This window comes from Osmerus eperlanus, chromosome 19 (assembly GCF_963692335.1).
Source record: "Osmerus eperlanus chromosome 19, fOsmEpe2.1, whole genome shotgun sequence".
NCBI lineage: Eukaryota > Metazoa > Chordata > Actinopteri > Osmeriformes > Osmeridae > Osmerus > Osmerus eperlanus.
Window position 1 is genome coordinate 13,691,472 of NC_085036.1, and position 11,683 is coordinate 13,703,154.

General features: G+C 46.4%; 3 protein-coding genes across 6 annotated transcripts; 1 reads left to right on the forward strand and 2 right to left on the reverse strand.

The window, feature by feature from the left end:
• Window positions 1–800: 800 nt before the first annotated feature.
• Window positions 801–7,362, reverse strand: alg8 (ALG8 alpha-1,3-glucosyltransferase). Of its 2 annotated transcripts, none has more exons than XM_062485400.1 (13): window positions 7,344–7,362; window positions 6,155–6,233; window positions 5,806–5,999; window positions 5,475–5,584; window positions 5,104–5,171; window positions 4,476–4,602; window positions 4,239–4,342; window positions 3,968–4,088; window positions 3,632–3,771; window positions 2,956–3,095; window positions 2,640–2,737; window positions 2,462–2,534; window positions 801–2,259 (listed from the first exon to the last, which is right to left on the reverse strand). In XM_062485400.1, the coding sequence occupies exons 3-13, from the start codon at window positions 5,907–5,909 to the stop codon at window positions 2,031–2,033; spliced, it is 1,314 nt and encodes a 437-aa protein (XP_062341384.1). In that variant the 5' UTR covers window positions 5,910–5,999; window positions 6,155–6,233; window positions 7,344–7,362; the 3' UTR covers window positions 801–2,030. The 2 variants fall into 2 exon arrangements, with proteins under 2 accessions (XP_062341384.1, XP_062341383.1); XM_062485399.1 differs by lacking the exon at window positions 7,344–7,362 and adding an exon at window positions 6,658–6,813.
• Window positions 6,811–9,300, forward strand: ccdc90b (coiled-coil domain containing 90B). 3 transcript variants are annotated; one of them, XM_062485403.1, is made up of 10 exons: window positions 6,811–6,827; window positions 7,149–7,257; window positions 7,391–7,510; window positions 7,620–7,723; window positions 7,815–7,916; window positions 8,020–8,061; window positions 8,256–8,327; window positions 8,455–8,508; window positions 8,583–8,697; window positions 8,880–9,300. In XM_062485403.1, the coding sequence occupies exons 2-10, from the start codon at window positions 7,167–7,169 to the stop codon at window positions 8,933–8,935; spliced, it is 756 nt and encodes a 251-aa protein (XP_062341387.1). In that variant the 5' UTR covers window positions 6,811–6,827; window positions 7,149–7,166; the 3' UTR covers window positions 8,936–9,300. The 3 variants fall into 3 exon arrangements, with proteins under 3 accessions (XP_062341387.1, XP_062341385.1, XP_062341386.1); XM_062485401.1 differs by lacking the exon at window positions 6,811–6,827 and adding an exon at window positions 6,834–7,079; XM_062485402.1 differs by lacking the exon at window positions 6,811–6,827 and adding an exon at window positions 6,834–7,063.
• Window positions 9,279–11,520, reverse strand: LOC134040083 (ankyrin repeat domain-containing protein 42-like). The gene is given in 10 exon segments (XM_062486307.1): window positions 9,279–9,404; window positions 9,569–9,703; window positions 9,983–9,988; window positions 9,991–10,106; window positions 10,272–10,399; window positions 10,506–10,688; window positions 10,721–10,854; window positions 10,985–11,092; window positions 11,224–11,393; window positions 11,499–11,520. Coding segments are annotated over 10 exon segments (1,071 nt in total). The 3' UTR covers window positions 9,279–9,335.
• Between the last annotated feature and the right edge of the window lie 163 nt (window positions 11,521–11,683).

Consider the following 11,683-nt stretch of genomic DNA (forward strand, 5'->3'; position numbering starts at 1 on the left):
CTACTTCCTGCACAGCGAGGTCACCAGCTGGGCTCCCCTGGGAGGTCAAAGGTCACGCTGCAAACGTCCCTGCTGGAATCAAGCTTCCTGGCTGCCAAGAGAGCGAGCCTGTCCTTGGACTGCCTCTGATCCTGCTAATGCTGTCAAGGGTTCAGTCTGAGCTCCCCTCCTACCACCCCACCGGGATTTACAGCTTCGTCATGGCAACGTGGTTTCTTATTTTAGGAGGGATTCGAGACCGGCACAAGCAGCTCTCTGAAGGACTGCCAGGGATGAGGGTTCTGTAGATACGCATACCTTTTGTTAGTTTGTTCACTGACACTGAAATCTTTGAGCTCCTGCCTGCGCTGCGTTCCTGCATCCCTGGAGAAGCACAGGTCAGACGGTCACCTTTCCAAATATTTCCATGCTGGATGTCGATCAAACACTGACGATGAATCAGGTTCTCTCTATTCCTCCAGCTGGCAATTACAAAACCCTGTACATGCTGAACTGTGCATCGTGTGAAGGAGTCTCTTACACGATGCACAGTTTGACTCTCAGTCGATATCTACACCTCCTGCTGAACTTCCTCTGGTCTCTGTCATAGTTGGCTTGAGTTTATTCCGTTTTCCTAGTCTTGCTTGTTGAATGTCACAAAGGGAAGTGGCATTGTTTATTTAATCATTACAATATTGCTACTGGTCAAGCTATGAGACTTGTGTATATATCAGTACGTTACTAAGCAACGAAGAGGTAGATAATACCCCATCACAACCTTTCAGACAACAAATTGACACACAGTGGAATGTTATTATACAGTAAGCTTTGAGGGAAGACTGACTGCTGGTTATCAGTTCTCTGTGAGGACTTCTCTGAACTACAGACAGTTGTTTTTTTGTCTTCTGTTTTTGTCTTTTTATCTATTTTTGTATTCAGAGAATGGAAGGGAATGCACACAGCAGAGGAGAGAACGTCAGCGTGTTGTACATAATGATGCTTGTGTTTTATAAAGATGTGAATTCCGACGTTGTACTGAGTGGACTGTGCATATTCATGAAAGGGTCTCAGGCTGTGACTTGTGTGCAATAGGAGAACTCAGTAAGCAATCATTTAACATTACTTACTGATTATAAGTTTGATTGATTTATATTAATCAATTGGTGTTGCCTTATCAATAAACCTTTTAAAAAGACACTGATTATTTGATATCTTAAATACTTATTTGTTTATAATATAAATGAAACATGGAGCTGACAGTTGAAGATCTGAGTCACGGACACTCAGGACATTAGAGATGGAACTCTGAGGGCATGATAGTCACCTCCAGCTAACTCAATTAAACTTAATTTTAATTCACACCAATTTACCTAGAACCCATAAATTACGACTAACCGACAACAACACTACTAGAAATAACGTGTTCACAACACAAATGTTTTACTTCAAAAAGGTACAAAACAGAGTTTTAAGTTTAAAGATGATTTCACATACCGTCCCTAAAAAGTTTATACTTTTGGTCCATCGTTGGAGAGAATTCTTATATATTTATCCTACCCCTTCCCGGGCTCTCCTTCAGCTATTCCAGTGATGATATTACTATAACTACCCCAACTCTGCTCCTGCTGAGTGGATTCATATCTGCTTGCTCCCTGCTGCAGCTCTGAGCCAGGTCTGTACAGATCTAATCCCTAACCCACCTGGATTACCTGAACTTTAAACCAACTACCATAATGGTAATGATAATACCTGTGCAGTTACCGCTCAAAAAAGACCACCACAAATCCCCTCACCAGTGGACTAGTTGCATTTGGAAAAAGACACGCTACCTGTACACACACTCAGCACTTCACAGGGGGGGGCGTTTCGGGTCGTCCAACACCTGCCGGGGCACACCTGCCGGGGCACACCTGTTCCCACACAAACATCTTCCCCAAAGACCGGTCGTTAAGCGCTGTTCTGGATCGGTTGAAGCGACACGTCGTTGCCGTGGAGCCCTCCAGAGCGTGAGCTAAGAGGTCAGGGTTTGCTGGGAGGGAGGAGACGAGCTCTCACAGGCGTTTGTGTTTGTCTGACGGCCGCCGCAGCAGGGACAGGTAGAGGAGGAGGAAGGAGTAGGCCACGCCCACGGAGCAGTACACCGACGTCACCAGCAGGGGCACAAAGGGCAGGGTCTGCTGCCACGGCGACAGAGGGTAGAGAATCTCACAGATGATCTCCACGGCAGAAAGGCCCAGGAGGTAGGAAGCTTCCAGAAGGTGCAGAAGGGGGCCCTGGCCACTGGGAGAGAGACAGAGACACCTGGCTTATTTGTATGGAACGAATCATTACTTACATCATTAATCAATGTAGCTATGCTGATGAGCTGAACAGCAGCGTTGTGTTGACCTCTGCTCTGTGGGGATCTCAGAATAAGACCCCACCTCGCTACCTCCACCGCCTTCAACACCACCAGGACAGAAACACTGAGGTGTTAGCTGACCTGAAGAGCGTCCTCAGGGAGGAGAAGCTGTAGAGGGTGAACAGCAGCATGAGCAGCAGTTTGACGGGCAGCTCTGTGGGAGGAGAAGAGATGTTCAGCCTGACGCCCTGTTGATCACATGAAACACACACAAGACCAGAGGCAACAGGACTCGGCTGGTCTCAGTCGGGCTCCTCACCTGCAGGTGTGAAGAGAAGTGGGAACAGAGAATAGTGTCCGGTGGTGGCCAGCATCAGGAAGATCCTAGCATCCTCTCTGCTCTCGACCGCTAGTATGCTATTAAACACAAAAGGGATAAAGCACAGCGTTAGAATAACACAACGGGGCACACAAGGGTGTGTTGGAAGACGGAAACATTCTAGAACATGCAGGGCCGAGGTTGAGGAAGGCTGATCTAGATGAAGTTAAATAAGAATGTTTATAGGAGTGTTTTGACTGCGATACCGACTCACCTGAGGGGACTCACCTGAGGGGACTCACCTGCGGGGACTCACCTGAGGGGCAAGATGGCGATGAGGATGGCCTTCTCGTGGACGTGCCAGCCGAACATGAAGGTGCTGAGGGCACAGACCACCAGGCAGCGCAGGAACCCACGGGCGCCGCGCGGACGACGCCAGATACTCACCACCGCGGGCTGAGGAAACACAGGAGGGAAACCATGGACGTGATGGACCATGACCCATCCAACTCTCTCTCTCACACACACACACACACACACACAAGCTTCTATCCTGTCGGATCAGCTGACGATTCACAGCTACGGGTAAAAACCAAAACATCACTGAAGCTTAACCCTCGTGCTGCCTTCGGGTCACATGACCCAAAGGTTCATAACGAACCATCGTAGAGTTTACCCAATTTTACCCAATACAAAAACAAATAAAAATAATTTTCTTTTAACCTTCGCAATGTGGGGGGTCTGAGACAGCCCAACGGTTAAAAGAAAATGCTTCACTTTGTTTTTGTATGCGGTAAAGTTGTCGCAATACGACGGTGGGTCACAATGACTGATGGGTCAGAACGACCCGAAGATAACACAAGGGTTAAATACTTCTGGCACTGAGCCGTTTGTGGAACACAGACTCCCACGATCACGGGGCGTTCCTGGATGAACTGCATGAGACTAAAGCAGAGGCTGAAATCGGAGAGATCAGAGAGAGATCAGCTCACCAGGACGGATGCCAGAGTGCAGATGAGGGTGATGGAGGGAGAGATGGAAGGCAGGACGGAGTGCTGGAACTCCTGCACCAGTCCGCCGGTCATCGAGGCTTCTGGAAGCTTCTTCACATCCAGCAGCTTGAGACGCACCCCTGAGGAACACAGCAGCATCAAACATCCCTCAGTAAAAACACTAACTCTACTGGACTACTGAAATAAGCACAATTCATTTATTATCTGAAACAAAAACGACTGATTGCATTTCTTGATTATGACTATTCATATCTGTTAACTGTTCAGGTTAGGGTGAAGGGTGACCAGAGGTCGTGAGAGGGATGGGAGCCTCACCCAGGACTGACAGAACCTTGTCCAGCCCGTTGTAGAGGGCCCAGACGTTGGGGGCCCAGTAGGCGTGGCAGAGACCTCTCTTGAAGGGGAAGAGTCTGGACAGGACCTGGGGGAGCTGGCCCTGCACACAGCAGGGCCCACAACACAGAGAACAGTGAGGTGTTCACAGAGAGCCAGCGGACCGTAAGAGGCAAAGGTACCGTGAGGCGTATCACAAAGTCTCCTTGACGACGTTCACCAGGGGCTGTACAGAAGACTGAAGGCTACTCACCATGGCTATGAAAGGACCGAACGACAGAGCGAAGACAGAGACCACCATGCTGCCCAGAGCCACCAGGCGCACGGGGCTGAAGCTGCTCCACCTCAGCGAGCCGTCTGCACAAACCCAAGAATCACCACTGACACGACCAATCACAACACCAAACGCTCTGAGCGGTGAGTGGACATGTAACAGCCCTTACCAGGGTGGCACATTAAGTGCATTTTCCTTAACATCCCTGGTCCTTACCAGTGTTGTCCTGGGTGAAACAGAAGCTCCTCAGCAGGAAGATGCCGTACGCTGGAGCGACATACAGGTAGATGTGTTTCAGGTTCAACAGGACTGCAAACAGCAGCGCTCCCTCCAGATGTCTGGCCTGCTCAACACAGACGTGTCACATTTACATTTTACATTTAGTCATTTAGCAGACGCTCTTATCCAGAGCGACTTACAGTAAGTACAGGGACATTCCCCCGAGGCAAGTAGGGTGAAGTGCCTTGCCCAAGGACACAACGTCATTTTGCACTGCCGGGAATCGAACTGGCAACCTTCAGATTACTAGCCCGATTCCCTAACCGCTCAGCCACCTGACACCCGACGTGTTACAGGTGAAGAGAAGAATGTGGTTTCAGGAGCAACATGTTAGGTACAGAGATGGCAAAAGTACACACATCCTCCACTCAAGTAGAAGTACAAATACTAATGTTTAAAAAGAATATTTAGCAATGTTTATTGTCAAATCCATAATGTAACTTTTTTTTCTAAAATATCTTTTCAACCTTTTGAAACTTTTTTGTCCACACACAACATAACAGAAAAACCTTTCTAGTTTTTCGAAAATATTTAGTAACTTTTTTTTTCACACACAAAATGATACCTGTAAATGTCTTGCGATGGACAGTAGCAGAACACCAAACAAGAAACCATTGTACTGGAAATGAATATCTGTGCACAATGTTAAGGCCTCGATACAGAGCATGACAAGCACATATCTTAATCCTGTCATCACTTTACAGTCCTTGAGAGTTTAGGTTGGTTTAGGACCGAGGTGAAGTTCTATGGGTGTGTGTGAAGCCCGTTGTGACATTGCTTGTAAAAAATACATTAAAAACACTTTACAAACAAAATGTGATTTTATCTACCCTGAAAACCCAACTGAGCTGGACTTAAACTCCTTCTTGATTTCAACACAAAGGGAAACACATCAACTGTCAGATTCAACCATGTCGTCAGAGATGTGAAGGATACGATCGACAACAAGGAGGCCGAAGTTCCAGAGCAGCAGAGCTGCCAGGATGAAGCTGGGCTGCCCCAGAACATCCCTGGAGCTCCTGTTCTGACGGACCGTTCTGCAGCACCTGACAAGAACACACTCATCCGTTCAAAAAACAAAATCCTTATGTTGTTCTGTCTGTAATTGTGAAATGATTTGAAATGGCTGCTGCCTATAATGGCCAGGATGCTCTTGAAAAAGATATTTGTAATCTCAAGAGCCTTTCCTGGATAAATAATAATAATAAAAAAGATTCCTTCCATAACTAGAACAGCACTTTTCCAACTCCCAGGTCTAGATACTCACTCTCTGACAGCGTAGATGAAGACAATGTCGGTTACGATGACCGAGAGTCTCTGGAAGAGGACCGTGGCAGAGCTGGCGTAGGCCAGGTTCTGCACCACCAGCATCTCCTTGTCAAAGTGCTGGGCGACATGGGACAGGCCATATTCAAACCAGGCAAAGAGGGGCGGGTAGTCCAGGGTCCACTCTGAGGTATTCTACAGAAAATATACAAATATTGGTCAGTTAAATGTGTTTACTGTCATTTTAACTGACATGTACTGTGAATTGTTTTTGCGGAAATAGTTAAATACATTTGTCAAACACTTCTGCAATGTGGTGATACATTTTAGTGGGGATCACATTAACAGACCTCATAATACCACTTGGACACTGGTAAACTATGTGTGATGGCGAGCCAGTTTCTATGCACCTCGAAGTCCGTGGAATGACTGAAAAGCAGAAATTACATTGAAAACATTCTAATTTGGCCTCTGCAAGAAGTGGCCTATAATGTACATTCAGATCATTTGTCAAATGTAACGTAGCCTACTGTCAGCCAATTAAAATATGTTCCAACTAGTTTCATATATTATCTTGTCCATATTTTGTGATATTATGTTGAGAACTGTATATACAACGACATACATTTTAAATTAGCATAAGATAATCTTGCAAGTTGTCCCCGCCAACCGCTTACTATCAATAAAGTTACATTGACAACGCAATAGCTATGATGAGGTGGCTGGCAGAGTGCTAACGCTAGTTAGGATTAGCTAGCTAGCTTTACAGATTAAATACGCGGTCTACAGATTCACTTTAATCATCGACTTTCAAAATGAATGACGGACTCATCACTCCACATTCTTCACTTACTATGCGTTTATCAAAAGACATTTTAAGAAAGAAACTCCAAGCGCCAATGCAGGGAACCAACTCCCACTTTCATCCATGGGGGCCGCCATGATGTGTCTTGTTTTGTAAGCAAAGCTTTATTGATAAAATGTTTGTTCCGAGTTGTTCGATTTGAGAAGTCCGATAGTGTGGTAAGGTTGAAGGCAGTACATCATTCAACAAACAAATAATAGTGAAACGTATGGATTAATAATATGCATAGAAGATTTCGAGTGTCCATTGAAAATACATTTAAAGCTGTTACGTAAATCACTTTGTTTATATCCGGTGTCACCAAGTAAAAAAGTATGTGTGGTTGGAGGTGCCCTGTCTGAATGAAGAACACGAAGGCTTTGTCCCCAGTATAATGCTTTTTACTTAACCTCAGGTGGCTATAAGATAACGTAGGTAACATTTTCAAGCCTAGTTTCTTACCCAGCAATAACTGGATCGCTAATTTTTTACATTTTCAGTAAAAGTTGGTTCAGATCATGGCCAGGATAAGGCACTTAGCAACTATTTTGCGGTCAGTTTCGCGGCAACTACATATTGGTAGTCCGTGGGGACCACGATGCTTGAGAGGTGAGTTTAAAAAGTGATTTGGAAGCGTCAAACATAATTAAAATATCCATTATACAATTAACCTCAAAATGTATCGGCTACCTTACTTGATTCTATCTCTGTCTCTCTTGTCTGTTTTGTTTCCCACCCATAGAGCTCCATTTTACAGCACCTGTTGCAGCTTACGACATGAGAAAAGTGGAGTTGATACCTCTCGAGCAAAGAAAACTGACGTTTGACTCGCATGCCATGGTCATAGAGTTGGAAAACAACGGTAGGCTACGCCAGATCTTAAATTGATTGTATGACTGCAGTTTCTTCATTTCTTCAATCTCACGATCCTCACGATAACCCCATGGTAAAACGTCTTGTCAATGTTCTAGGGTTTCAAAAGAATCAAGCAGAGCTCATAGTATCAGCGCTAGTGACTTTGACAACATCAAACATGGATATTGTATACAAGGACATGGTGACCTCAGCCCATCAGGTAGGTTTGAGGGTGCACATGCCCCGTGTGTATATAGTAGGCTAGATACGCGGATATTAGACATGAAGTCACAATCAATCACGTGTGTTAGGAGATCGCGCTGCAGCAGATCATGGCGCACCTGGACTCCATCCGGAAGGACATGGTGATCCTGGAGAAGAGTGAGTTTGCCAACCTGCGCTCCGAGAATGCGGTACATAACCTCCATTAGCCACATAATCATCTCCACCGTGCCTGTTTGGACTCATAGCCTGTCCTTGTCCATTCAGCCTTAATGAGGTTGAGTCTCATTACAGAAAATGAAAACCGAACTGGACCATATAAGAAGCAGATTACTGGTGAGTGTCTATGGTATTTTATCATAAAAAAAAAAATATTATATAAACTGGCAAGTCATTAAGAACCAATTCTTATTCACAATAGCAGCCTGTCAAGTGGCAAAAGTCATTCCAGGGGGAAAGGGGCTTCAAGCTACTGATGTGTAACTCTGTATTGCTGTGCTGATCCCAGATGTGATGTGTTTCTGCTTCAGGAAGAAAGTCAGAAGATCAGAGCTGAGGCCAAGCTGGACATCAACCTGGAGAGAAGCAGAGTCACAGATCTGGTGTGTGTGTGTGAGCGTGTGTGTGTGAGCGTGTGTGTGAGCGTGTGTGTGTGAGCGTGTGTGTGTGTCTGTCTACCTGTACCTCCTCACTCTCTCTCATACAGCCTGTGTGAATCTGTTTCCTCAGTTTACCGACCAAGAGAACAAGCTGATGGAGGCCAGCACAGAGTTCCACAGGAAGGTAATCCTGTTTACAGTTATGCTACCGGGCCGCACCCGTCTGCACTCCTAACCCTTCGTCAAACTTCCCCTTAGAACGCAGACATCGATCACGACACAATGGAGACCAATAAGAAGATCGACCTCGAGGTTGCGTCCCTGAAAACCATCCTGGAGTCCCTGAAGCTGGAGACTATTCGCTACCTCGCAGGTACGGCAGGGCGGGAGACACGGGCGGAGGGTTTATTAGACATGGCACTTTTTGAAAACGGCATATCTGTTAAGAAAATCCTATTTAAACCTACACCCCTGGTTTGATGTGCTTTAGGTAGGTACACAAAACTCACGATTTTAATAGGCTACTGTTTGTAACTCCTGTCGCTTCTCTCACAGCGTCTGTGTTTGCCTGTCTGGCCATAACTTTGGGGTTCTATCGACTTTGGAAGTGACTGGACACCTTCGGGAGTGTTTTTCGTGACATTTTATACATGTTTATCCTGATATATCACAAAGTAAAACGTGCTGTACCTGTGAGGTTTGCAGGTTTCCATTGGGAACTGTAATGAGTTGTTTTTAGAGCATGCATGGTCACTGTGTAATTACAACACGTTGAATTACGTTTTGAACAGCATTTATTTGCATGTCCTAAAACCTATAAGCAAACTGCCATAATACTTATTACAGTAGACTTTGCTCACCAATTCAATTTATTTTATAGACTCTGATTGTCCAGAGCAGGAACATGTTCACAATCTTGTGAATTTCTCAATGTATTGTACTGTGCATGAATCTAAATAAACATTGCTCAAACATATTATCCATGTATTCCTTCACTTTTCTCACAAACAGTCATGCAACATTCGCTTTTTTCTTGGTTGTTTTTTTTCTCTCGATGATGGGAAGACATGGGGCGATGTCCTGGAGAGAGAACCAGAACTTACGATGTCCTGGAGAGAGAACCAGAACTTACGATGTCCTGGAGAGAGAACCAGAACTTACGATGTCTGTTGATTCTCAAATATGTCAACTAAGAAAACAACATTTCAATGACATGTTTTAGGGTTGTAATTGACTCCTCCTACCTTAGAGACCTTTGCATTCTTCCGGGCTTGCTCCAATTTTCTGATCTGCGCTCTGTGATCGTCTAGCTGGGTCTCCAACCTCTCTCTGCGCTCTCGTTCTCTCTCTCTAGCTGAGCCTGCAGGTCCTGAAGGAGGCTTTGACAGACAGGGTGCCCCACTCACAATCAGTCAGAAGTCCAGCTATCCAACAGGAGATGTTTTTAACCCTTGTGCTTCCTTCTGGTCACATAATAATTTTCTTTTAACCTTCGCAATGTTGGGTGTCTGAGACAGCCCAACGGTTAAAATAAAATGCTTCACTTTGTTTTTGTATGCGGTAAAGTTGTTGCAATACGACGATGGGTCACAATGACTGATCGGTCAGAATGACCCGAAGATAACACGCGGGTTAAGAGGCGGTGAGGGTGGAGGTACCTCTGAGTTTCTCTCTCTGTGTCCGTCCTGTCGGTTTCTTCCAGCTCTCCACCCAGCTGTCGGTAGTTACTCCGAGCTATCTCCACCTGCATCTTCAGCTCCTCCAGTCTCTGGCGTGCCCTCTCTGCACAACACACGGAACACAGAAACACCCTTCATACGTTTAAGGGTGTTTCACGTCTGGTGTTTCGAAAGCGTTACGATTCTAGGGAAGCTGAACAGAAGGCCTTTCGGGCCGTCACAAGACACATAAACACATTGACGGAGAGATGAACCTCAGGTCACTGACCTCGTCCTTGTCTTCTCTGTGTCGCCATCATCGTCTCCTGACAGCACCTGCTCCCCTTCACTTGACCTTCATCATCCTCCTCTGAGCCGGCCTGCCCCAGCATCTTCACAGCAGCCAACTGACCAAACCTGACAATACACAGACTGTTGAACCCCACCACCATGTTCATGTAATACCCGCCCAAGTCATTCTACTTCCTGTAAACCCAGTAGATGCAGCAGGTGTCATGTCGACCTCTGAGCTGTGTCTCTGGGAGTCTCCTCGTCGTTGTTCCTGATGCGATGGTCGGCTCCCATCTCCACAAGCCATCGCAGGCATGTCAGGTGACCCTGTACAGCGGCTGAACGTGAACACAGCTCCAGTTCAAACCCCCAAGATCCGGGCCCAGTGTCAGAGGCTCCAGGTGATTCTGCTCCTCTGTGTGGTGTCTGAGGGAGGAGGAGGAGGAGAGGGCATTGCTCACCGCTCCAGTCCTCAGCAGGGCCTGCAGGGTGGCAGGGTGGCCGTGGGCAGACGCCAGGTGAACCGGAGTACAGCCTCTCTGGTCAGGGACAGACAGGTCCACCCCATTCACTATCAGAGCCTGGAGAGGGAAAGAGGGAGGGAGAGAGAGAGAGATTCAAATGAATTATCAGCTAAGGGTGAGAGCCTGGTCACAGATTTCTGTCATAAAACACTGAGGGACTGAGGGACTATCAGGGTGGTGGTGGTACCTCCAGACAGGCTCTCTGTCCTCTGATGGCGGCCAGGTGTGTGGGGGTCCAGCCCTGAGGGCTCTGACGCGATGGCTCCGCCCCCTGCCACAGCAGCCAATGGAGACACTAGGAGAGAAAGCCAAACTCAGTACAAAACTAGCCAAACTAGGGGGGTGGGGGGGGGGGGGGCAGATTAGCCGTTTTCATGTCAAATGTACGCCCCTACGTTGCGCTATTACACGTTACACAAGCCGTACCTCCAGTCTGCCATCCTGAGCAGCCCAGTGCAGGGGCGTGAAGCTGTATTCCTGGTCCACGTCGTTAACGTTAACCGCTGACCCGCTCCTCGCTAAAGACATCAGCGCCGTGACATCACCGGCTCTGACCGCATCGTGAATCGACAGACAGACCGTTTCCTGCTCTGACACTACGGTTGAGGATCAGAACACAACACAGAATGATGTCTAATGTAAAACATTCATGAGGAGGTTATGCATATCAAATCATGTTTAAAGACAGTAGGCTTACTTGCTGATGGTTTTTGTAGCACTCATTTAGACTGACATATTTTGGTAAAAAAAATAAACTTTCATCGAATTTGAGGCAGTTGCAAATGATATATCGAAGCAGATTTTCTCAGTCCACTGTCTATACTCGATTTGAGTTACGTTGCTGCCTTCAAGTTTAAAAAGAAGAATGCAAAGATCATATGAAAGA